The following is a 25,730-nucleotide window of genomic DNA, read 5'->3' on the forward strand; positions in this document are numbered from 1 at the left end:
AATAATAAAAAAAAAATTCGGCTGTCGGTCGGCACACCCTACAGTAACAACTCCGAGTATCTTTCGTCTGACTTATCTAAACCCGATTCCCCGTTCGTCGGGAAAAGCTGTGTTCGTCTGCTGGGGAAATGTTTCAATATTTTTCATTTCTGTCATCGTTTGTTGGTAAGGTTACATTGTGCTTTTTATTCGCATTGAAATTTAATGTTACCATAGTTCTGTTATTAATCAACATTTCCTAAAGTTAACAACTGAGCAAGTTGGCAGTTGCTATTATAGTTCCTTGTACAGTGTATCAATCAAGCATAGCTAAGTTTGTACAACATGCCAATGGCCCAAAGACACCTTCACAGTAACTTCAATACTGCTCTTTTGCAGGGAAAAAAGACATAGTTTGTTGAAATTTGACGTAACGGTAATTATGTCGTTTAATCGTCTACCTATAGTATATTCTGGCTATTCACTCTGGTGCCAAAATTATGTCATTCTTTTTTCTTTTCACTACATGTATATATATTCCATTGAAAACTAACATTTTTAAAGAAATGTTAATAGGTAGCCCCTTGACTAGTTTTGAAAAGACCTGGAATTTAAATTTTATCTAGGTTTTTTTTTTTGGTGGCATCATATTTGAACTATTTTTCCAACCTTCTGTAAGCTATATAGTGTTCATGAGATTTCATATTTATAATTAAATAACATCAATCCAAAGTAAGATATTTGGCTCATGTATCACAAATGATATAAATAGAACTCTTTAAAAATATCTTGGTGTTAATTGTGTTTGAAATATCAAGATATCAATTTTCCCAGTAAATAATGTTTTCAATCTTGTTTCTCAAGAGTCTTTTAAATGTAAAGAAAATTGATAAAGCTGCTGTATGTGTTTCGGTTTCCCTACATACTTGCCAACTGACCCGATTTCGTCGGATCACACCCGATTTTTCGACCCTTCACCCGATTATTTTTTATGACCCGGCGGGTCATGCTTTTCACCCGATTTTTGTCGAACAACCCGAAAATCTCCCGATTTCCGGATTTGGTTCGTAAATTACGTTGCTCGTTTGATTCCCAGTTATGAACCCAAGCTGAGCTTGGATTTACGTAAACAATGCCGATGGCTATAAAAGTCATCATACAATGTTCAGGAAAGTGTTAATTGTTATCGTGAGTTGTTTTGACAGACCGAGGGCTTAAATCATTAAGTACGATAGCTTCCAATAAGAAAAGGTCTTCATCGGGGCCAGCGGAATCAAAACCAACAAAAAGAAAACGATATTTTTGTACCTATTAACTTATCTGGAAAATGAATTCCCATGGGTAAAACAGAGTAATCGAGTACAAAACGAGGCTTTTTGTTTTCTGTGTAACGCACATTTGAATATTGGATCTTGTGTCCAAAATGATATAACTAAACATTTAAAAAACGCTTAAGTTAGTAAAAATGCTTTTAATACACAAAAAAGTCTTCCAAGTCACTGACAACTTTCATGCCATCGTTTTCAGAGTTCAAAAGCAAGGTTAATGTAGCAGAAACTCTTTTTGCCATTTTTTTAGCTGAACACAACCTACCATTTTCTGTACCAGACCACTTTACAGAATTCAAAATCAGCAACTGTTAGGTACAATGCTTCTTTGCAATAAAATATTACACAATACCTTTTAACACATATTTCTATTGTATATATCGTTGAAATGCATGATAAATATGTCGTGAATGTCGTTATGCGCTATGACCAGATTTTTTGCTTTCCAAATCTGGTCATGACCAGATTTTCACATGTTGGAGGTTGGCAAGTATGTTTCCCTACCATGAAAGAGTCACAATATTCTTGTTCTTATGATTTTGAAAATGTATGTTCATGGAGAACATTTTTTGGGTATTTCCATTTTAATATGTGACAATCAGACTGGTTTGAATACCAGTGCCAGATAGCTTATGTGGTAGAGCACCTGACTAGAGGTTTAGGGGGCACAGGTTCGGATCCCGGTCAAGTCTGTCATTATTTTTCCCCTCCCCGATACATTTGGTGCTCTGACCAACCCCTGGAACATGGAACTGACAGGAAAACTTCTTTCAAGGGAAAGAGCCTGGAGTAATCTTCAAGGGCAAAGATATTAATTTAAGAGGTAGGGGGAGATGTGATGATCAGACAAGTTTGAATACCAGCGCTAGATATATCAGTTGGTAGAACACCTGTCTAGAGATTCAGGAGGCCAGTGTTCAAATCTCAGTCTAGTCTGTCTTTATTTCTTCCATCCTGTTGCATTTAGTACCATACCCTTCCCTGGAACTTACAGGTTAACCCCTAATGCCAGGGGAAAGAGCCTTAAATAACAGAAGTGATCTTTGCGGACAAAGATCATTTTTAAAAGGGGGAGGAATGTGACGGTCAGATCGCTTCTGAGTCACATGCCGGCGCCAGAGAGCTCAGTTTGTAAAGCACCTGACTAGAAATTCAGGTGGTCCATGTTCAAATCTCAGTCTGGTCTGTCATTATTTCTTCCTTACCATTACAGTAATGTTTAAACGTATAATTTGGTCTTTCTTTGCCTGCAATCCATATTTTTTTTTTTTATAAAAGATAATCATGTTTAAGATTTCTTTAGTGGAAATACATTTAGAGAAAATAAAATTTTGGTTCTATAAAAATTGAAAGAAGTATGACAGCCATTATTTGTATAATAATATCATCTTTAATGCTAATTTAAAAATTAAAGATTTAATTTTTTTAACCCAGCCAGCTCAGTTTTTGAATGTACCAGTTGTATATGATGATATCAGTAAGATATTTATATCAAGAGCTACAGTGTAATGCAATTATAAAGTTCTTGAAAGTGTTTTCCACATAAACATTTTGTACACCATAATTAACATTGGTAGAGTATAACCTACCTATACATTTATAGTGTTACTTTTAAACAAACTAATAGAGAATAGTCTAATTAAAAGAAACATATAATTTCTCAAAATAGACTCCTGTCCTCACACTGCATGTTAAATATTGAATCTGGGAGGTACCGTGCAGGAAAATAGCAAGCAAGATAGATTAATCTTAAGATGCTTGTGACACCCAGTGTTTTATTTTATTCTCCAGTGCCCACATCATACAAATTCGATAAGAAAAAAAATACATAATCGAGTTGTATTATCAATAATTATTATATTACCAAGTTGTTGGGTTCACAACATATATCTACCTTGGTTGGTCTCAGTAAATTTATTCATTTTGCTCTTTTTTATGTAACATTAAAATATTACATTGATTTGATTTAAATTTTATTTTAATTTTTTTATCTACTTTTCAAATGGAGGACACATTTCTCTTCATTCTCCAGTGCCCACATTATACAAATTTAATAAGGAAAAAATACATAAGGGAGTAAGTTATTTTCTATCGCCATGTTCATTTTAATTTGGTTCAGAACATGCATCTTCCTACCACAGTTGGTTGCATCTCATGAAATGTACATTACATTGATTCCAGGTTCATATATTATTGCAATTTATTTGATTTATTTTACTGTATGTCTGTATATTCTACAATAGTACTTCTTCAACAATCACTGTTTTACAACTATGTGATTGTACAAACAATATGACAAATTGTATGTTAATTAAAAGTTAAAATAGTTACTGTTCAGTATCTGTTACACATGTTATATACACAAGGATTGAACTGTTGAATACAGTGAATGCATAAATTGAAGTGATTATTCAGTATGTGATGCTTTTCATATAATAGATACATTCTGTTGACTACACCTATATTTAGTTGTAAATACTCTTGAAATTAATTTCAACTGATTTATTCAGGATATATTAATCATGAAGTGATACTTCACAATATAAAACACATGCAAAAGCGAATGTTCTGAAAGATCAGAATATGTTCTTTAATGTTTAATACTGTGGAATCATTAGATTTCGTGGTGGCTCAATTTTCGTGGAATTTGTGGGTACCTCTCATCCATGAATTAACATCCTCCACGAATTATATATTAGGGTTAAAAAGTCATATTTCGTTTTGTAGTGTAAGAAAATACACGAAATTACGTCCCCACGAACCTATAAAATTTCAGCAATCCACGAAAATTGGCCCCCACCAAATTTGATGATTCCACAGTAATAGATACAAGCTAGAATTTTATGTTGAACTATATTACGATATATGTATAAATTAGCAAGACATTAATTTGGACAATAATTTGGGTTAATTTTATTAATTTACTCTGAGCAAATACTGATATGAGAGAGAGAGAGAGAGAGAGAGAGAGAGAGAGAGAGAGAGAGAGAGAGAGAGAGAGAGAGATCAAATTTAGTTATTCAATTTTTTTATTGCATTATACTCCAGATACATGTATATGTAAGATAAGTCATCAACAGCAATATAACAGACAGTCTGCCAATATCATGGTCAGTGTACAAGCCTTAAAGATAATTAGTAGCAAGTATGAATAATTAAAAAACTCCCAGAACAGTTCTGGTGGTTGTATAGTGATGAGATTATCTGTAATTATTTGTTTAATGAAATTTACTGGAATTGTGGTAAACACAGCTCTGATAGAGATCTGAGAGAATATGACAGATATGAGTACAAATAGTCTACAGATGCAGAAAACACCCATAAACTTCAGATATCACACATGCAACTATTTTATTTTTAGCTGACAAAGGACGCATTATCCTATTGATTTCCTGAATGTGTGAACAAAGAACTCGGATCTAATAAGATTGCATGTAGAGGGTGGTAGTTCTATTCCCAGTCTCTGTCAAACAAGAGAGTCATGATGGGCCAGCTAGTCTTTGTTATACATCGTGTGCATAATTGATTAATTAACAGTCACACACCTCATAGACTCTGAGTATGAAGGTAACCTCTGCCCTGAAGTGATGATAATTGAGCCCATTGGTCTGTGAAGGTGCTGCATTTTTTATGATGTAAAACAATAAAAACTATTGGTGTCAGAAATTCATTTTGCATCACTGGCTCCAAGCCTAATGTGTTAGCTAGATTTTTACCAGTAACATTAATTATATAGATCTCAAGTTATAGGGAGATGAATATTGTTGATTGATGAGCATGCATGTACATACATGTATTACATTTTTAACCGGGTTTTCCAACGGAAAAATCCGGTTATTAAAATGGTGAAAATGGCGGGCGGGCGGCTGCCAAAAGGGTACCTTCATTGTACGGATAACTCCTCCTACAGTTTTCAAGATAGGAAGTTGTTCTTTTGCAGATCAATTGTACATATATCAGAGGTGTGCATATTGCTAGGATTTAGATTTTCAATAATTTATGGAAAAAAAAACTAGCTTTTGAACTTGGTCATTTTTTGGCAAAATATTGCATATAGGGTACCCTCATTGTACGGATAACTCCTCCTACAGTTTTCAAGATAGGAAGTTGTTCTTTTGCAGATCAATTGTACATATATCAGAGGTGTGCATATTGCTAGGATTTAGATTTTCAATAATTTATGGAAAAAAAAACTAGCTTTTGAACTTAGTCATTTTTTGGCAAAATATTGCATATAGGGTACCCTCATTGTACGGATAACTCCTCCTACAGTTTTCAAGATAAGAAGTTGTTCTTTTGCAGATCAATTGTACATATATCAGAGGTGTGCATATTGCTAGGATTTAGATTTCCGATAATTTATGAAATACCAGCTTTTGAACTTAGTCATTTTTTGGCAAAATATTGCATATTGGGTACCCTTTCACCTTATCCATTTCACTGGATACGGGTTGACATGGATTATGGATACAGTTCACATAAAAGAAAACCCAGTTTGCTGTCACATTGACAGCTTTTCACTTGTAAAAAATATTATTTGGAGCAAATCAAACTCCATAACCCCCTCCCTCCCAGTCCCATCCCCTCTCCAACAACTTGCTGACCCTAAAATTAACAGCAGCCATATAGTATCGTTTCAAACCAAATTTTGTTCCATTGATCCAGTTAAAATACATGCATATATATAATTTGCATGGTTATTGTCACAGGATTCTAATAACCTCAATTTAAACAGACTTGATAAAGCTTTGTTCTCTGGATAAAATCTAAAAACCCCTGTCAATGAGATGCTGCTTTTACTAATCAGCCCAATGTGATCAATAACTAGACAATGCTTTGTCTTTACAGTATCGGCGGGTCTGTTGACACTCCAGGGCCCAGACAATCGCACGGCGGTGCTACACCGTGGAGCTAATCTGAGCTGTAATATTCTGAAGGATGGCAAGGCTCTCGCCAGTCTCCACGAGGTGGAGGAGCCGTACAGACTCACCTGGAGCTTTACAGGTAATTAGCATTAATAGGCTCATTACAGGTGTGTAGTACTAGCTGAATGAGTGGCCGCTAATCAATAGATTTTATAAATAACAAAGTGTATAGTCAGTCTGTTCGTGCAACATAATTAAATGTCATTCATTAGTTTTTATATTTTATTCTATTATTTATGCCTTACAGTCCTTAAATTACAAGATCAATATTCATAAACAGAATAGAAAGTAAACAATTTCATAGAAGCCGAATTCTAGCATAAACTAAAACTATTTTTTCATAGCTTCTTCTTTGCAAGAGCTTATATAAATATATTTCAGTGAATATTTAATGAATAATGGAGTGAGAGAGGATAATGATATAAAGATATAGCTTTTTAAAGACTTCAGAAATTCCTCCATTGTCCTCTGCGACTGTCAATATACCGATATACCTAACAATTGTATGGACTTCTTGCTGTCATTATAGATCTTGATTTTTGCAAGTATTGATATCAGAATTTCTTATTGAGTTGAAACTTGTTAGATATGTGACCACGCCCGGATGTCTGGTACATAACTAGGCGATGGTGCACGTTCATTTGGGGAATTAAGCTCAAGGGGAATAAGTAAATTAAGAATACACAAAGTCCAAATGGCAGGATATGAGAAATGTTTATTAAAGATTGAATGTTAAATAATCCAATCTACACACGCAGGTAACAACATTAATGAGCAAGTCTTGTTCCTAACTGTAATTTAGAGAAAGGGGCCTAAACAGATGAATTAGAAATTTGTCTCCTAACACTCTACATGATTTCCTAGCTTCGCCCTACATCCTTTTAGTCCGAAGTCTCAAAGCTAACTCTCTCTCTCTCTAAAAGAACTCATGTACAAGAATTAATTTCTCTATGAATTGCCTAAGGTCAAGTTGTCACTTAGGGCTAATCAAATAATTAAGTTATCAGTGTCATCCCTTTACACCTATGAGGGCCCAGTGCCATGAGCAGTGTCACTGACAATAAAGATTAACAATTACTGTGAAATCACTAAATATTCTAGGGGATTAAGAAGTAAACAACAGCTTGGACAACCTTTAGAAATAAATAATAAGGAATGCTTTAGATGTCAATAAGGAATTGCTAAGTATGGGAACATATAAGATAAGAATAAAGTAATATAAAATAGACTATGAAAATATATGCTAAAAGTTATCAAAAGTGAAATGGATGTCATTTCACTGGTGATAGATATATAAAAAATAGAAATGCATTGTCAATAATCTTTTGTTGAATCCAGGCAACTGAATTATTTTGCTTTCAAAAATGGTTTAATAGATAAAAAAAAATATATTAGGTACATAAGGAATAATTGCGATTTAAACCAACAACCTTTATTTCATTTATATGCCAGTACATGTAGTACCTTTTATCCATGTATTGTTCACAATAAATTGAAGATCATAGAGGAATGAGTAATTTTTAATCGGGTAAACATTTAAAGCACTGTGTTTTTAATTACAGGGGTAGGGGACACGAAGCCTAAGCCAATCCATGAGGTATACAGCAATGGATTTGCTCTACCGCAGGCCTCCATTAAATACAACAACTCTCACTACAGCAGTGACTTTGACACGACGCTCTACATCTCTAACATCTCCTTCTCTGATGCTGGCACCTACTCCTGTTCTATAAGAACTGACAGTAAATCTTTTGAGCTGTACGTCATTGGTAAGGAACAGACATTCCAGACTTTAGATTATCCTATTACACCTTTAGTATTTTTGGGCCACCTTACACACTCAGTCATTGTGATTGCTATTGGTCGTTGACCATTGTTGATCTTATATTGTTTGATGCCTGTTTTTGGTGAACAATTTTACATTTCTAGATCCATTTAAAAACTGAAGATTTTTTGTCAAAATCTCTGGTATGTATTAAAGCTTCTTTGTAATATGAAGGCCTGGAGCCTCATAGGTGTGGTCAAAACTTCACCCGCACTGAAACATAAAAAATTCATAACCCAGCTCTTTAATTAATTATGTGTAAGTATTTGAAATAACCTATGCTCCATGAAATGATGTAATTTTACAGAGGAGCCTCACTGTCATAACTACAACAGCAGTGTCCAGGTCAGTCAGCAGGCCTTCTTCGACTGTGGTGTGAGTTTCCATGGTAACAATCCTCCAGAAATAAGCTGGAAGCATGACAATAAAGATTTAAACTATTCCTTGGTATATAAAAACAAAACATATACCTTAGCTCGTTTGTCATTGGTTGCTTCCGAGGAGGATGATGGGAATGTTTATATTTGTCAAGTGACTTTCCCGTCAGTTCACGGCTTTATCTGCCAGACTCTACCCAAGCTGAAAGTTTATTGTAAGTATAATATCCAATGTATGTAGGTTTTAATGTTTCTTTCTATATAACCCTGTAATTTATATTCTTTTATTTTAAAAAAAGTTCTATAAATGTAGGATGAACTGGATTTGGATTAATTCTGAATTTGACAAAATGAACACGATAAATAGTTCATTTGTTCCTCAGTTTTGATCATGTCATCAACCCTAACTATATTCTTTTGAATATTTTGAAAAACTTTTTCTTGGTAGTTCCGGTGAAAGAAACGGACATAATCGTGAGTCCCTATCAGATTGTGTACGAGGAGGGGACCAGCATCAACCTTCGGTGTGTGGCCAAAGGGGAGCCCCACCCCCATTACTTCTGGACCTTTACCCCCCTTTCTGACCCCCTCAAGGTCTCCAACCTGACCACTCACCCAGCTTACAAGATCATCAACGTCAAGAAATCAAACATAGGGAACTATACGTGTAGTGTTCGCAATGAAATAAACCGGACGGTCTATACAGACGCTAAGATTGTTTTCCTCAACATCACTGGTGAGTGTCGCTGTAGGTGCATGGGCAGGTCAATAAACTTAATGATCTCTGTGCAAATATGTAAGGACTCAATAGCATAACTCTTTGTCTCTAAAAATAAATAAATTAGGTTGCTGTTAGCCCTAACCTAATGGCAAAATATTTGAATTTTATATCCTAGATAGAAAATAATTTTACAAATCTACTGTACATGAAAATTATCAATAAAGATAATCATGAACTAGACTTTATTTATATAGAAACCCCCTATCTTTTTCTATATTTACACAGAAAAAGAAGTGTCATCTGTAAAACCTGGATACAGATTGATGGCGGAGTCCACGACAACAGCCGCTGAGCAGACCCACAGTGGGGATGTTAACAGTGTGTATCCTCTAGTCACTCTGTACCATTTACAGAATCAGCTCACATTTCTCATGTGATCCTTATGAATTTGTTGAAGGTTCCATATTTACCTTACATTTTGAAGGGCTTACCTGCTAAATTTATCAATTTTTTCTCTTTGACTTTCCTTCTCTCTCCTCAAGTTCATAGAAAGTGAATTAGAGCTAGATTTCCATATTCTTTGTTATTTTACCCATACTTGGAGTCTTACATTGTGAATGCTGTATTGTACCCTATTTGTAGTTGTAGACAGTATTTTACTTTCATTAATGCTGTATGTTTTCATAAAATTGATTTTTAACTGTAGAATATAATATGAATGCTGTATTTGACCTCCATTTGGAATTACATAGTGTTTTATTGTTTCTTTATATTAATGCTGTGTATGACTTTGGTCTCAAGTAGTACATTGTTATATCAATGCTGTTTGTTGACCTAAATCTCTTTGAAGTTGTGTAGTGTTTGATTGTTGCTTTTAATTACTGTTTTATTTGAGGCCAGTATGTTGACATTCTCTGTTTCAGTGTGTGCCTATGCAGTGGGTATTTATTACTGTTGTATTGAGGCCTGTATGTTGACATTCTCTGTTTCAGTGTCTGCCTATGCAGTGGGGGCTGTTGTGAGTGCCGTGCTGGCAATATTTCTGATTGTTGTCTTCATCTTGTTAGCCATCAAATTCAGGGTATGCTCCTTCATCAAATCATTTCAACTTTACAAACTTTACACAATGAAATAAAATATGGCAAACTACTCAGATAAAACATGAAGATTTTAATTACAAAGATTCACATTTTTGTCGATATAATTCTATTAGCATTAGGTAAGTTCACTTAACAATAAACTTCAGCATTAGGTAAGCTCACAGGGCATGCTAAAATGTCATTATGTTCAAGATTAATGTATCAAAGAAATGAAGACTTCTTTGCATGTGAAACATGAACTCAACAACGAAGCATAAAAGGGTTGTTTACAAATATTAAGTTTTAAATATAACATGTACATGTGTTCATTTTATAAAAATCAAACAGCCAATCATTGAATAACACCGTAATCATTGTGTGAAATGACAAGAATATTAGCATGTCTGAATAAGCCAGTTGGATGATGGTATGTTGTAATCAGATATAAGGTTTTGTGTTATACCCTTATATTAACTTTATGTGTAATGATCTGACCATGTTCTATCATTACCTTAATCTGATGATTACCAGGTAGGCTAAATTCTTCCATTTACATGCATAAAATTCTGTGTTATAATCAGACCAGATCTACCATATATTAACATAAATACGTTCACTTAATTAATTATATGTATATGTAAAGATCAGGCTGGACTCTATTTTACATTAATACATTAATTAACTGTATAATTATGTTATGATCAGGGGAGAGAGCGGCGCTACAGAGAAAGGATGGCCCTGGTACAGGATGATTTCACTGACGATCAGGAGCAGGAACTGTTGGACGAGGATATCCCCAGTCCTAATGATGTCAACATGGAGGTGAGAGTCAGTACAGGTGTAATCAAAACAGGTGTAATCAGTACAGGTATAATCAGGACAGGTATAATCAGTACAGGTGTAATCAGTACAGGTGTAATCAGTAAAGGTGTAATCAGTACAGGTGTAATCAGTACAGGTGTAATCAGTAAAGGTGTAATCAGTACAGGTGTAATCAGTACAGGTGTAATCAGTACAGGTGTAATCAGTAAAGGTGTAATCAGTACAGGTGTAATCAGTACAGGTGTAATCAGTACAGGTGTAATCGGTACAGGTGTAATCAGTACAGGTGTAATCAGTACAGGTATAATCAGGACAGGTGTAATCAGTACAGATATAATCAGTACAGGTATAATCAGTACAGGTGTAATCAGGACAGGTGTAATCAGTACAGGTGTAATCAGTACAGGTATAATCAGTACAGGTATAATCAGGACAGGTATAATCAGTACAGGTATAATCAGTACAGGTATAATCAGGACAGGTGTAATCAGTACAGATATAATCAGTACAGGTATAATCAGTACAGGTATAATCAGTACAGGTATAATCAGTACAGGTGTAATCAGGACAGGTGTAATCAGTACAGGTATAATCAGTACAGATATAATCAGGACAGGTATAATCAGTACATGTATAATCCTATTGATGTCAACGTGGAAGTGATAGAATAGGTGTAATCAGTACAGGTGTAATCAGTGCAGGTGTAATCAAAACAGGTGTAATCAGAACAGGTGTAATCTTTGTGATTTCACCATGGAAGTGATAGAACAGCTGTAATCAGTGCAGTTGTAATTATAACAGGTGTAATCAAAACAGGTGTAATCCTAGTGATGTCAACATAGATATGATAGAACAGGTGTAATCAATAGAGGTGTAATCAGTACAGGTGTAATCAAAACAGGTGTTATCCTTGCGATTTCACCATGGAAGTGATAGAACAGCTGTACTCAGTACAGGTGTAATCAAAACAGGTGTGATCAGTACAGCCTTATGACTAAATTTATTAAATGCCATTTATAAACTTATCAGTGTTTCAATGCTGATTATGTGTTGATGCTAGTAAAATATTACCTGGTAAATTATACAAATAGAAAAAAGATGTGAATAAATTGTTTTATATAAATTCTGTTCATTAAAGATCATACCATGTGACTGACTATATATAAGTCTTTGTTGTAAGTTCTTTTGTAAAACGCACCCCAGGTAATCAGAATGTTAGAGATGGAACTGGTGTAAGTATAGAGTAAATGCAGGACGAAGAACAGGTAATCAGGAGGTCAGAGCAAGCAGAATAGGCTGTGCATAGTATAAATACAAGTCATATAAAAGATTCTGTGAATGAAACAATAATGATGAAATCAGTGCACCTGCTAGATGCAACACTAATTTATTAGAATGATAGCATTGATGTTCAATGTGTTATAGGTACCGGGTCAGTACAGTAGACTAGGCGAGTACTGGGAGATCCGTATGCGAGATGTGGTACTAATTATAGGAACTAATGACATTGATGTCCATTGTGTTTTAGATACAGGGCCAGTACAGGAGACTAGGGGAGTACTGGGAGATCCCCAAGAGAGACGTACGGCTGATGGACCTGATAGCGACCGGCTCGTACTGTGAGGTGTGGAGGGGACGGATGAGAAAACACTCGGACAGCACCGATGTCCTAAGAGTGGCCATCAAGAAAATGCTAGGTACCATCTCTGGGAAGCTAGTGGCTATATCAGTCCTTTCATGTCCACAACTTTTATTAGGAAAAATATCAGTTAGAGGTTCATTCTTGGCATAAAAGTTGCTTTTGACATGAGTGTCAATGTCACAGCATCATCATCAGTATGGAATTTATCTAAAACAGGCCTTTTTGGATGAATGGAGGTGTTAATAGTCATATGTGGACACTTTATGTTAAATTTATTTCTGTTTTAAAGTACATTAAGTTATCACTTGAATGGTACAGTAATTATACATTTTTCTGAATTGATGGTACATGTACTTGGAGGCTTAAGTCAAAAAGATATATTCTTCCTTTTTGTTCTTTTCTTTTACTTCAATTACTATAGAAGGCGTTGTTTATAAATCTTTCATCAGAGATATGATGTGAGTAAATTATCTATATGTAACAATGTCTGAGTATAAAAGATTCTATAGCATAACAGTTACAGTATCTTATGATGTAAAAGTCTGTTAAACTTTGTTGTATCAGATGATGCCTCAGCTGTGGGAAGAAAGTACTTCTTAGCAGAAATGGAGGTGATGAAGTCATTGAAGGCCCATAGTAATGTCATCACCCTCATCGGCTGTTACACTCTCACAGGTAATGTCATCATCCTCACCCTAATGTCATCACCCTCATTGGCTGTTACACTCTCGCAGGTAATGTCATCACACTCACAGGTAATGTCATCAACTGACAGGTAATGTCATCACCCTCAAAGGTAATGTCATCACCCTCAAAGGTAATGTCATCACCCTCACAGGTAATGTCATCCCCCTCATTGGCTGTTCGACTCTCACATGTAATGACATCACCCTCATCAGCTGTTAGACTCTCACAGGTAATGTCATCACCCTCATAGTAATTTCATCATCTTAAGGTAATGTCATCACCTTAACCGTAATCCCAGCACCCTCATCAGCTGTTACACACTCACAGGTAATGTCATCACCCTCACTGTAATGTCATCACACTCACAGGTAATGTCATCCCCCTCATTGGCTGTTACACTCTCACAGGTAATGTCATCCCCCTCATTGGCTGTTACACTCTCACAGGTAATGTCATCACACTCATTGGCTGTTACACTCTCACAGGTAATGTCATCACCCTCATAGGCTCCAACACTCCCACAGGTAATGTGATCACCCTCATAGTAATTTCATCATCCTAAGGTAATGTCATCACCCTAACTGTAGTGCCATCACCTCATCAGCTGTTACACACTTGGTATACAAATTTATCATAAGTCAAGTTCGATTTTAGGTACAATTGAGCAGGTTTGGACAGAGTTATGCCCGTTGGACTTAAAAAAATTCAAATTATTTGCAGTTTCCACTCATTTTTTTTTCATGGATGTTTCCAAGGGAGGGGGGCATAAGTGTTTTACAAACATCTCTTGTTTTTTTAGAGATTTTTCATTCATAACTTTTCACATGCAAGTTGGTTTTCACCACAATAACCTGCTTACAGAGCCCTGGATGCTGATGTTAGAGTACGCCCATGAGGGGACCTTACAGCGGTACCTCCAGAAACACCGCCCCGGGGCTCAGCACGTGGAGATACAGTCCCAGGAGTCAGTGCGACTCAAGAACAGCAAAATAGACGCCAAGAAGCTGCTCTCTATGGCCACCCAGGTCATCAACGGCCTGCTACACCTCACTAAGTACAAGGTGGGATCTGTAATAACCCTGCAGTGTTTGTATCTACTTGCAATAGCAAAATAGATATTTTAGGGTTAAAATCAATGATTTTTTTTATTGAAGAAATTAATAATGCCATAATCATGAAATTATATCATGATTATAATTATTATTGTATTTATGGATGTGTACAAGACAATTTAAAATTTGTAAACATTTGCATTTCTTTTACATGTGTTGCTGTAATGTTAACTTTAAGTTATGAATGGTAACATTTTATGCAACAGCTGATATACTACCGCTTGTCGGCATCGAGTATTCTGGTTGCCAAGGGAGGGGTCTGTAAACTCTCGGGCTTTGGATTCCAGAAAGAAATCACAGAAAGAAATATTTACGAGAAGGTAATAAACGTTTTGTACGAGAGATTCAACACACAAACGATAATAAGAGAATCAGGACTCATTTTCTTGTTGATATGAATCATATGATAACCATCTTTTGAGGTTGAATTTGTTTGTGTATGGGGCATGGACACTGGCTGAGATGTCATTTCAAAAGTTTCAAAAGTTTCATCATTTAACCTGTTTTAATTAAAAATCATAGATATCAATGATACAATTTTGTTTTGCATGTTATTTATTAAAATAAATGTAATGCTGCACTAGTGCCCATTTTTTTAACAATATTGTTTTTGATCACCGCATTGTTAGAAAGCAACAAAATAAAAATACACAGAGCACTGATTTATTCCTTTGTTTTAGGAATCCCTTCCTGTTAGATGTATGGCCCCAGAATCCTTATCACAAAATATCTACGACACAAGGTCTGACACATATGCTTTTGGCATCCTACTGTGGCAAATAATACATTTTGGTAAGAAATTTTTATTTGTTATGTGAATGAATTTTATATTCTTATGCATTTCATGTATCCATACATGTATTAATGAGTTTTTAAAGCGCAATGCCTAAAAAATTATTTAGTTACCATGTGTATCAGTCAGCATTATCTTGATCATCCTGCTGAATACATGTATGTCTTGATTTAATATAATATAGTGTGAGAAAATTGATAGACATATAGAATGATAAAAAATCAAAGATGATTGAAGCTTTTTGACATTTACTAAAAAAAACAAACTTTTATTTGCCTGCGAGAAATTATAGAAAGGTTTGCGAGAGCCTCATTATTGCAAATATATCTCACTGCGGACCAGTATATCAAATGAAGTCATGATTGTTATAAGTACATAGTCTATTGTTTTTTTAACATCACAGGGCAGGTACCATACCCCACCATGGACATTAATGAAGTGAAAGAGAAAGTACTGAATGGAGAGCGCATGCCCCAGCCCCAGCACTGTAGTCCCCAGTTGTAAGTTAATATTCTGTGTCACAAAATTAACTATAGGCATATTGATATACTGTATATAAGAATCCATAAGGCATAGAATATTGTAAACACCCATCTCTGTGTTGATAAGGCATACATGTTTTAAAAGACATATCTGATTTGGATAAGGAAAACAATGCTGTAAACAACTGTCTCTGTATTGATAAAGCATACATAGCTTTAGAAATCAGCCTCTGAGCCAATATGGCATACAATATACTTTACGCCTGTGTTAATTAGGCATACAGCACTGTAAACATCTATCGGTGTGTTGACAGGTTTGGGTTGATGGAGCGGTGCTGGAGTGGTGACCCTGACCAGCGGCCTCTCTACCCAGACATCCTACAGACACTGACCACGTTACTGACCCACAGCGACACAAACATCGTACTGGATGATCTCCCCTCTCTGCATCTCTCAGAGAGTGAAGTAGACTCGGAACATAACCTGTAGCCATGTCAAATCTTTGACCACAATCTGCAGCCATGTCAAACCCTGAAACATAACCTGCAGCCCCATCAAACCTTCAATCATAGCCTATAGTAATGTGCAGCTACATTGGGGAATGAAAACTATAACTACATTTAATCTCCGAAAATAATCTATGGCATTAACTATAAGACATGCAGCAGAACTAAAAAGAAGGAGTGTTTTTATGCAGAAGCTTGCTTGCATTGTATATTCTGCTTTGAATATTTCTCTCAACATTTGTTGATTAACAAAACTTTGTGAAAAAAAACAAAAAATGACTTTTAAAGGCATTGGTTATCTTGATATAATGGTCATATACATTTTTGTCATGTATATTTTGTAAATTTGCAAGCTATGTGTAAGAATTTTATTAATATAGTTTCTTACTTTTAACCCTGAACAACACAAAGACATCAATGTGTAGGGAATTTTCTTTATATAAGATCTCACCGTTACTTATTCATATTTTCCCGTCCACTATAAGAGTGATTGAAAAAAACTTCAGCTATATTTTTTATTCACTTTTTTAATCTACCGTATATACAAATATTGATATTTCACATATTTGATAACCCATTAGATATTTTGGGACAATGAGTAAATAGAAGTTATGTGTGTCTATTTACATACTTAGTAGGTAACAAGTTTCTGTGTGCGTTTATGATGTGTCTGTTTTGAAATTTTAGATACTAAAATTCAAAATCTTTATCTTTTATTACAATATACAGACAAGTTGATTAATATTTTTTGCTTGAAAGTCAGGGTTAGGGTAAGCACTTTTTACTTAGCCTTTTTACTTAGGGCTGTGAATTTGTTGTACAAGATAAGAATTAAGTATGTAAAAATCACGTGGAATATTACAATTAAACAACCTTAAATGGAAAGGGAAGGTTTAGGTTAAAACCAAGGATGAGAAATATACACAAATATTTTCCCACATGTACTAGTTCAAACTGTGCATACAATAAAATCTTTATGTAGTGTATTGATAAAGACACTCAGTGATGTAACAAGACTTAGCTTCTTTGTTATGTTTTATTATCAGTAACTAAATGATTACTATATTAACATGATAGATTATATTTTCAATCTTATTATACATTATAATATAATTAAGGTTGATTGAAATTTTAATGTATACATGTATTACTAGGATGTTTACTTGTAAAGGTTGCATAGATTGTTCTTATGCTTCACAGGTTTGTTATTCGCTTTTTAAAAGTTATACCAAACCAATTACACCAATGCAGTTCTGCTCAAAATAAGGGTATATTATATTGTTATACTTTCATGTTAAATACTGAAATCTGATTGGTTAAGACGCAGTTAATAATATTTACTATTACCCTCAGCGTTAGCAACGCACTTGGCAACGGGTAACATTAAAAAATGTTACATGCGCGAAAATTATGCGCGTACGGTTCGCTGTAGAATTCACGTTATTCCTTTATAAAAGCAGTAAAATTTTCTTAAAAATTTTAAAAAAGACATTCAGTATAACAAAATAAATAGTGCCTGTTTGGGAGGATAACAGTTGAAATTGACACCCCTCGAAAACCATTGTCAACCTCCGCTTCGCGTCGGTTGACAATGGTTTTCTCGGGGTGTCAATTTCAACTGTTACCCTCCCAAACAGGCACTATTTATATACTGTTGTTTTCTATGAGTTACTGGTGAATATATGGTAGGTTGCAAGGATCATGACACAAATCTCCAATTTTTTTGCCCACAGGGTGATTTTTACAACAACATTTTGTCATATTTTTTTTAAAATTATTTTAGATTGATATGGAATTGTTTAACCTCTATTTAGTCAGTTATATATTATGCTACGACTTTAATTTATAAGTAACTGTTATCTTTGTATGGCCGTGTTTTGTTGTAGTATATTTGTTATATGATGAAATAGTGCTTCACATATTTCACTAAACTTTTTCATGTCTATCTGTCCTTTTTTTTTTTGGTGCTTGATTTGTTGAACCTATATAGTGGTTATTTATATATTTTTTTCATGCTTATCTTTTATTTATACAAAGTGCAATGAAGTAAATAATAAAAAATAAGCAGATGAATGGTAAATTATTATATGTATTCTCTTGACGTTTGTTTTAGAAATTGTCTCTGTTAAGTATGTAATATTTGACTTAGCCCACTGACAGACATGCCCTGGTTTTACAAATTCACTTGTTTTCCTCTCTTTTCTGTAAAGTAATATTTCTTTTGATGATGAATAATTGATAAGTGTTATAAGTCTTCCTTTTAAAAAGTCATGTGAAGAAATACTTCCCCAAGATACTTCACCTTCCCTGACCATTGTAATACGCGTTTGTCACCACTCAATAGCGTATCTTTACGTCTATGACAAAGGTCTGTATAATTGATTTGATCACGTCGCAACCGAAATTATTACCACATAATATTCAAAGATTGATGCCTAATTACTTATATTTATATAATTTTCAGCAATTGTACGATTTAATATTTGAATATGAATAAGCTTACCCCAAGAGCCCTAATTATACTAATTTAAATTTATTCAACTGTGTAGTACAAAATCGATATGTACATGTAGTATTATCACGGGCGAAGACATTGGAAAATGTAAATATTTCTAGGCGAGTGCCAAGGCCTTGTCATGCTACCTCCTATATTTAAAATGTCCGTACTAAAAACTCAGATGTACTCTCGAATTTATACTTTTAGCTGTCATCTGCTCTTTTAAAGTTCTTAAATCTAAACGCTTTAAATACATGTAGAATGTCCACTTCAGAACTTCATAACATATCCAGAAATTTCAGAGACCACCAAATATTCTTTTAGCATGTAATCATTTAGCAGACGATATCATAAAATGAAAGAAGATGGGCGAATAAGGCGTATAAAAAACCTCAATGAGGATATATAATATAAAATAAAATTAAAATATCAACAAATTTAATAATTTTTTTCTAAATTGTTAAAAACAATGTATATTTATAATAACATCGATTTATAATATGTTAAATACTTTGAATAGATTGATTTAAACGGGGTATACGTGTCAAATCCTCTAAATAGTGTCATTTTTAGAACTTCAGTGCCTTTTCTTTTATATAATGAGTCTGAGCTCCATATATTTTTCATAGTCTACATAAGGTATTAAGGAAATCAAACCGATTTCAACAAACAGCGACCAACTATGCTTTAAAAAAGTCATTTTGTATCTCAACAGTTGAGCGTTTAAGAAAAATAATACAAGTCCGTAAATTCGTGGTCGAAATCGCATTTAGCATTTAAACAATGGAGGTTGTTTGACTTAAAAGGCTCAGTGGTCCGAGCACCAGCCATTAGATAGCATTAGAGAGCTAGGGTTTTTGGGTTGTTGGTTTAATACCACCATACAGTGTGAATTTATTTTTTTCTTATCGTTTGTTAAGATATTCAAAACTGAATATAGTTAGAACTTGCATTATAACATTATCAAGTAAATTAAGTTGGAAAAAATTAAATTTATAATTGTAATTTACGACTAAACAGAATGGGCACTTGCACTATCTTATATCCCTCATCTTCTTTTTGTCATGCTTTGTAGATCAGAATAAAATTTTCACAATTTTATTCCAATTTCGCCATGGTATTTGGTTTCATCTAAAAGTGAAGAAGTTTAGGGAATAAGATATGGGTTTTTCAATTTAAAAGATGGAATGATCAAAGTACTCATTTTTAATGGATGCGAGTATGTTCTTTCACATATCATTGTTCCGTCTCAACAAAAAAAGTACCAAACTGAAAATAGCAATATTTACATTCGTAAAAACGATAGATGATGATTTGTAGATACTTAAATTTTTAGTTTCACTAAATTATTCACGCTCTTTAATATCATTTTAGTATTTCCTCCTTCTTTGTAAGTTTGTGTCTCATTGGTTTTGGGTATGTTTAAAATAAGATGGTCGAATCCGTAAAATTCCAGACAAGTTTGTAGTCAATTTTATGATCCTTGTATACCTTATAGGTTGGTATTTGAACTAGAAATAGTGGCGAAGAGCAAAAAAAAAAAATATTATATTTAATTAACTTTTATTTATTATGTACAATTATATGAACCGTCATACAACAACCAAGTCTTATTTTTAAAACAATTAAAACAAATTATAACTATGATTTAAAAAACATTGAAATTGACTATACAGTAGCCCAATTACAAAACCATTGAGATACATCGGCTGAATCTTAAATATCGATAAGAAAATGTTCTAGGATTATTTCCCTTTTTTTTCTTTCTTTTTTTTTTGGGGGGGGGTAAAGGTTTAGTATTAAAACGTTGTACAGAGAAGAAAAGGATTAAGACCTTTGTAACTGACCAATCTGAAATGTCAAAACTGCGGGATTTTGTAATTAGTGACAAGAACGATTCAAAGATGATGTGTGACATTTGGAAATACGTCTTCCACATTGGATAGTCTTATGTTTTATCTCTGTCATATTCTAACTCAAAGGATGCTTTTATCTTTTCTTTATTCGCCGTATCACAACATTCTATCCGGATGCTAGTCTGTCCAAAGTATATTTTTGTTGTATGATCTACCCTGTCCGGCCAACCATTTTCAGGAGGCGTACTAACAACTTTTCCAATAGCTTTGAAACCTTCATCTGTTACAAAAGCCAACTGACCCCTTACTACGTTCTTTGCTTGAAAGAGTTCATCCTTTAACGTAACAAATTTTCTATCCTCGTTACGATGACTTGAATATGTCATATGAGTTCTCTCTTCTTCGTACTTTATTAACTCATCTTTGTACACCAAGACGCTGAAAACGTCATCGCAATTCTCTTCCCCGTCGACGATAATATGTTTGCTTTGAGGATGTATCTTGCTATCAAAATCCTTTAAAACGCTAAAACCGTATGTATATCTACAAATTCTTGCAGAGACTGCACGAGGATTGTATCCAAACAAAACGGCTCCATTTAGTACCACTGTGCCAGGTTCATTGGGAGAGATGAATTTAATAGAAGAGAAAGCAGGGTTGCTTTTTATCTCGTCTGTCAAAAACCTAGAGCCTGAAAATCCCCCGACCAAGATGATGAAATTGATTGTCCCGATTTCAACCAAAATGTTTTTGAGAATACCAATAATTTTATCTTTTGGAGTGGTAAAAAAACTCTTGAAATGTTCATTTTGAACATGCATGTGTGCTAATGTAAGTGTTTGCGTATGTTCCTTTTGAATCTCAGTGTTTGCAAACTGCATTAACCGCGCAGGTAGTTGAAGCCTAATGTTCCCCTTCGTATTACTGCTGATTTGTCTTTTCTTTGCCTCGAATTCTCTCTCAAACTCTAAAGCATCTAAAGGAGCCAACTCCCACAAATTTTCAAAACATTCTTTGTTTTTGAAAAGTTCATTGACAAAATCTTTGAATTGGGCATCCACAACGGTCCCACCCCAATCGCCACCGCTGGCTTTATAGACTTCCGCCAACGTGCCATCTTCCATGATCTTATGAACAACTATGTCGATAGTACCTCCTGATGAAACAAAAATAATCAGGAAAGGTGTTCAACACAAATGGCTGGTTGCTACTTACAATTATACTGAGGTTACAGTTGTTGACTAGAATTCGGCCAATACTAGTATATGATTTATTGGAACTCAAGACTGAAATGTTGTACTTGGCCTTCAGCCTTTGGGCAACACATCTGTCTTCAAGTCCAACAAATCTTGTGTTGCACTCAATAAAGTAGCCCATATGATAAATCAATATTAACTTCTTGTTTAAATAATTGTAGAATTTAAAAGATAAGAAGAATACCGGTAATGCAAATCAATTAAAAGCAAAAGCTTTTATCTAAAGTCTATTCAGAGTCAGACAGACAGCATAGATAGATAGATAGATAGATCGATAGATAGATAGATAAAACTTGTTTAGTTCGAACACGGATATAGCGAGATCTCGGATATAGCAAGGTTTGTTCCTAGCAATATTTATATCAAATCCTTCCATAAGTGTATGGATCTGACGATTTGAAATATAACGACTTCATGGATAATGATAATAGAAGTGTCAAATAATGAAATTCAATACGTTTTATCATTTTAAGTTTCGGAGGAAAGCAGTTTATATAAAGAAGTTGCTATACTTATTTTAACGAATTCGTTTTACGGATACATTTATAACAATTAAGGATGTTGTGAAACTAATAATCTGGTCCGTGGGACTTTACCATGATCGACCGAGTACTGTTGCTAGATAGATATAAAACCATGCTTAAGAAAATTGAAATCTGGATCATCTAAATACACATTCCTACCTCCCATATCCAGGACCATGTACTTTGTTCCTGGTTCGAACGACTCTGTCAGCATTCGGTCTGGCAGGTTCTTACAATAAAGGGCTGCCGCCTCTGGTTCTAACGCAAGGACAATCTGGTACTCTGCAATGTCTGCCTAGTTCAAACAGGTATGACAAATTCAGTAGAAGTCTAAAGTTAATAAAGTTAATTCAAAAACTTTTCTTAATAAAGGCATCATTTTTAGAGGCATTAAATTCACACACAGTTCCATAAAATCCATTGTAAATTCATAAAATATTTTTAATAGTCAAACTGTTAAATTACAAATTCAAAGGATTTTTAATTTTTTTTCTTTTCAAACTAATTAAACAAATTTGTTATAAGGTGAATGTGCATGCATCTACATTCTAAATAACTTACCTTGATTGCTGCCTTTCTCATAAACTCTTTGGCGGATTCCGACCAGATTGCAGGAACTGTAAACACATAAAGTACATCTTCAAGTTTGAATACCACTCCTCGGTTTTTGGCCGCATTTTCAAAATGAGTCTTTAGCGCCTTTATCGTGTGTACAAATATCACCATGGCAGGAAGTGATATTTTTCCTCGATCGTCTTGTAATACAAATGCTTCTGTAATATTCTACAATTAACAAACATCAATGTCTTCTTTACCTAGTATTCTTCAATTTGATTCTTTATTTTTATTACTATCTTCAAAGCTGTTGCATTGTTTACCTTTTCATGATATAGTTTCATTTTAAAGTTTCGAAATCTGTAGCATTTATTGTGAGTTTTTTCCTCCACCCTCTGAGCATAACGTTCTTCTGCCTCATAACCGAAAGAGTCGAAGGTTTGATCTTCATTCAACAGAACAGTTGTAGGGGCCTTGGCCTTCGGGTCTAGAGTGGAATTCCCTGACCATTCATTGAGATTGATCGTGTTTCTTTCAATTTCCTTTTTGTCACTGTAAGCATACCCTGAGTAGCTCGTTCCTATGTCAAATGCTACTATTATATCCCATTTGTACGCCGAGGGAAACTCCGATACTTGAACTGGAAGCTTTCCTGTACCCATCTTATTTTTTCAAATGTCTCTCAACTGTAAATTAAGTTTTAGATAAAATTATATTGATTTCTAAAAAATGAAGAAGAAAACCAAAATTTTTTTAGCTTATTATTGTTTTAATTCTTGAACAGTTTAAGAAGTGTGGACATTCTATATTCGAAAATTGAAAGTATGTTAATAAAACCTTCTTGAAAAGAACAATTATGCTTCTTGTTGACAAAACAACAATTTACTAGAAAGTTGATTGTCAGTACCTTTGTAACCTTTTCTTTCCAAATGCAGAATACCAATTCTCAATTCTACCAATACCAGTTCGAATTTCAATATTATGCATAATCGTCCTGTTTTTGTTTTTTGTTTTGTTTGTTAACATAACATGTTTACTTATCTTCGTACATACTGATTAAACGGCACATAAAGCATCTTAAAATACAAATTGACTTACCTCTTATTAGGAAATTAATATGTTTCACCTACAAGAGAGCTTTTATAAGATCACAATGCATGTTAGTGAACTTTGTCCTTATGAGATATTATCAGGTAGGAAAACGTTTGATATTGTTTATCTTTATCAGTATCACAACGCCATTAACTGTGTACAAACAATTCAATTTGTCAAAATGAAAGTATAATGTACAAGAACCATAAGTTATCATATGTAAACAAATATCAGTCTGTTTTTAAATGAAGATAAACTATTCCAAAAAATTATCATCAATATAATTAAGTTCACATTGTTAGTAGGCATGTGTAATTAACGTAAACATTAACAAATAACGCATATACAGGCACATAACATTAGGGGAGGGTAGGGGAGGTGCAGGGGCCCCCTCACTTTTTCCTGCAGAAGAAATTTTTCTTAAATTCACATACTGTATATAAAATTGAATTATGGTGAGATCACCCCCCCCCTCCCCCCGGGCATATAAGATATGAAAGAGAAAAAGGAAAATAAAAAGTTAAATCAAAGTTATAAGCTGAAGACACCTTCTTCGCTCCACAGACCTCCCCTCGAACTCATCCCCACGGATGAAGATTTTCTAGATTTCGTGAATAGAGAACTTCCTTTTTTTATTGCTTGTCAAGATTCCTTGGATGAGGTTGCCCTCCTCCACTTTCAAAAACGATGCAACGTGCATACGTGCTACATGCATTAAAATAGTTATGATTTCAAATGAATTGTGAAGAGACATTCATGTTATTTGACTTGTCTACGTATGTAAAATTAGCGTAAAAACTAGTATGACGGTTTGACCGTCAATCGTCATTTATAGTTTGATTTATTGGTATTACTTTCAAACAACCATATAATGTTGAGGCATTTTATTGTCCAGGTCTTCAGAAAATGAGTTTAAATGATGTATAAACTAACAGGACTACAATCTACAATATCAAGTTAAACGACAAACAGTTGGCAGATGAACATAAAGTGCGTAATAGATTTACTTCTTAAAACTTCTTTTAAATGTGCTATTTAGTTCAAAAAATGTCATTTATAATTCAAATCATTACTAGCATTCAAATAACTATAATTAATGGTTTTGACACAGTTCATAGATGTCATTTTGTACATTTAATGTTGATCTTGTGTCGATAATTTCTTAGTTGAACGAAACGTACCGTCAAGAATGGCGAAATGAGAGTCCCTAAACTATACACTGATTAGTAAATTATTGTAATAGTTGTTGTAAATGTTAAACAGTCATCTTCCGAAGTCAATGTTATCTTATCCCCCATCTCCTCACAAAACTTACTGATCTGGAGAGGGCGTTTTAAGCTTACAGAATACGTTCCCGATCCCATTGTTTATACCATCTTAGAAATGAAATATGTTCAAACCAGTTCTCGATTTAGCAATACTTTAGTTTATTTCGCTCAAAATCATAGAATGTTTCGTTAGGTGTATGAAAAAATAACATATCTACAATATCATTGTAATGTTAAAAGAGTAAATAGGGTGAACAAACAATATCATTTAGGGGCTTAGCTTAGGTTTGTTTAATGTGAAAGCAAATTAAAGCAGGGGGTTTGGCGAGTTTTCAGCATTTCAGACACTTAATTTTGAGTATCCAAAAAATGGAGTTTCCTGCTTACTTCATCATCATCATGAA

At 34.2% G+C, this 25,730-nt stretch overlaps 2 protein-coding genes across 3 annotated transcripts; one reads left to right on the forward strand and one right to left on the reverse strand.

The window, feature by feature from the left end:
* The first annotated feature begins 1 nt into the window (after position 1).
* On the forward strand, positions 2-17,819 carry LOC128192465 (platelet-derived growth factor receptor beta-like). Its single transcript, XM_052865153.1, has 15 exons — positions 2-165; positions 6,156-6,311; positions 7,795-8,001; positions 8,365-8,649; positions 8,883-9,170; positions 9,441-9,533; positions 10,148-10,236; positions 10,940-11,056; positions 12,585-12,753; positions 13,263-13,373; positions 14,247-14,446; positions 14,704-14,817; positions 15,178-15,289; positions 15,694-15,790; positions 16,087-17,819. Exons 1-15 carry the CDS (start codon positions 129-131, stop codon positions 16,259-16,261), a joined length of 2,250 nt encoding a protein of 749 aa, XP_052721113.1. The 5' UTR covers positions 2-128; the 3' UTR covers positions 16,262-17,819.
* A 2,717-nt stretch (positions 17,820-20,536) lies between these two features.
* Positions 20,537-24,295, reverse strand: LOC128155645 (heat shock 70 kDa protein 12A-like). 2 transcript variants are annotated; one of them, XM_052817457.1, is made up of 5 exons: positions 24,065-24,295; positions 23,290-23,652; positions 22,973-23,194; positions 22,571-22,706; positions 20,537-21,787 (listed from the first exon to the last, which is right to left on the reverse strand). In XM_052817457.1, exons 2-5 carry the CDS (start codon positions 23,626-23,628, stop codon positions 20,724-20,726), a joined length of 1,761 nt encoding a protein of 586 aa, XP_052673417.1. In that variant the 5' UTR covers positions 23,629-23,652; positions 24,065-24,295; the 3' UTR covers positions 20,537-20,723. The 2 variants fall into 2 exon arrangements, with proteins under 2 accessions (XP_052673417.1, XP_052673416.1); XM_052817456.1 differs by having other exon boundaries at positions 23,290-24,295.
* Positions 24,296-25,730: the final 1,435 nt, after the last annotated feature.

This window comes from Crassostrea angulata, chromosome 7, assembly GCF_025612915.1.
Source record: "Crassostrea angulata isolate pt1a10 chromosome 7, ASM2561291v2, whole genome shotgun sequence".
Taxonomy (NCBI): domain Eukaryota; kingdom Metazoa; phylum Mollusca; class Bivalvia; order Ostreida; family Ostreidae; genus Magallana; species Magallana angulata.

What these genes read in the sequence shown, in the direction of transcription:
- LOC128192465 (XM_052865153.1), top strand. Translation starts at nt 129, where the DNA reads ATGTTTCAATATTTTTCATTTCTGTCATCGTTTGTTG. An exon ending in TGTTTTCCTCAACATCACTG is followed by an intron (nt 9,171 to 9,440) that starts GTGAGTGTCGCT and finishes ATATTTACACAG; the next exon opens with AAAAAGAAGTGTCATCTGTA. An exon ending in CAGCACTGTAGTCCCCAGTT is followed by an intron (nt 15,791 to 16,086) that starts GTAAGTTAATAT and finishes GTGTGTTGACAG; the next exon opens with GTTTGGGTTGATGGAGCGGT.
- LOC128155645 (XM_052817457.1), bottom strand. Translation starts at nt 23,628, where the DNA reads ATGGGTACAGGAAAGCTTCCAGTTCAAGTATCGGAGTTTCCCTCGGCG. An exon ending in TGAAACTATATCATGAAAAG is followed by an intron (nt 23,195 to 23,289) that starts GTAAACAATGCA and finishes TGTTAATTGTAG; the next exon opens with AATATTACAGAAGCATTTGT. An exon ending in CATGGTCCTGGATATGGGAG is followed by an intron (nt 21,788 to 22,570) that starts GTAGGAATGTGT and finishes TTGTTTCATCAG; the next exon opens with GAGGTACTATCGACATAGTT.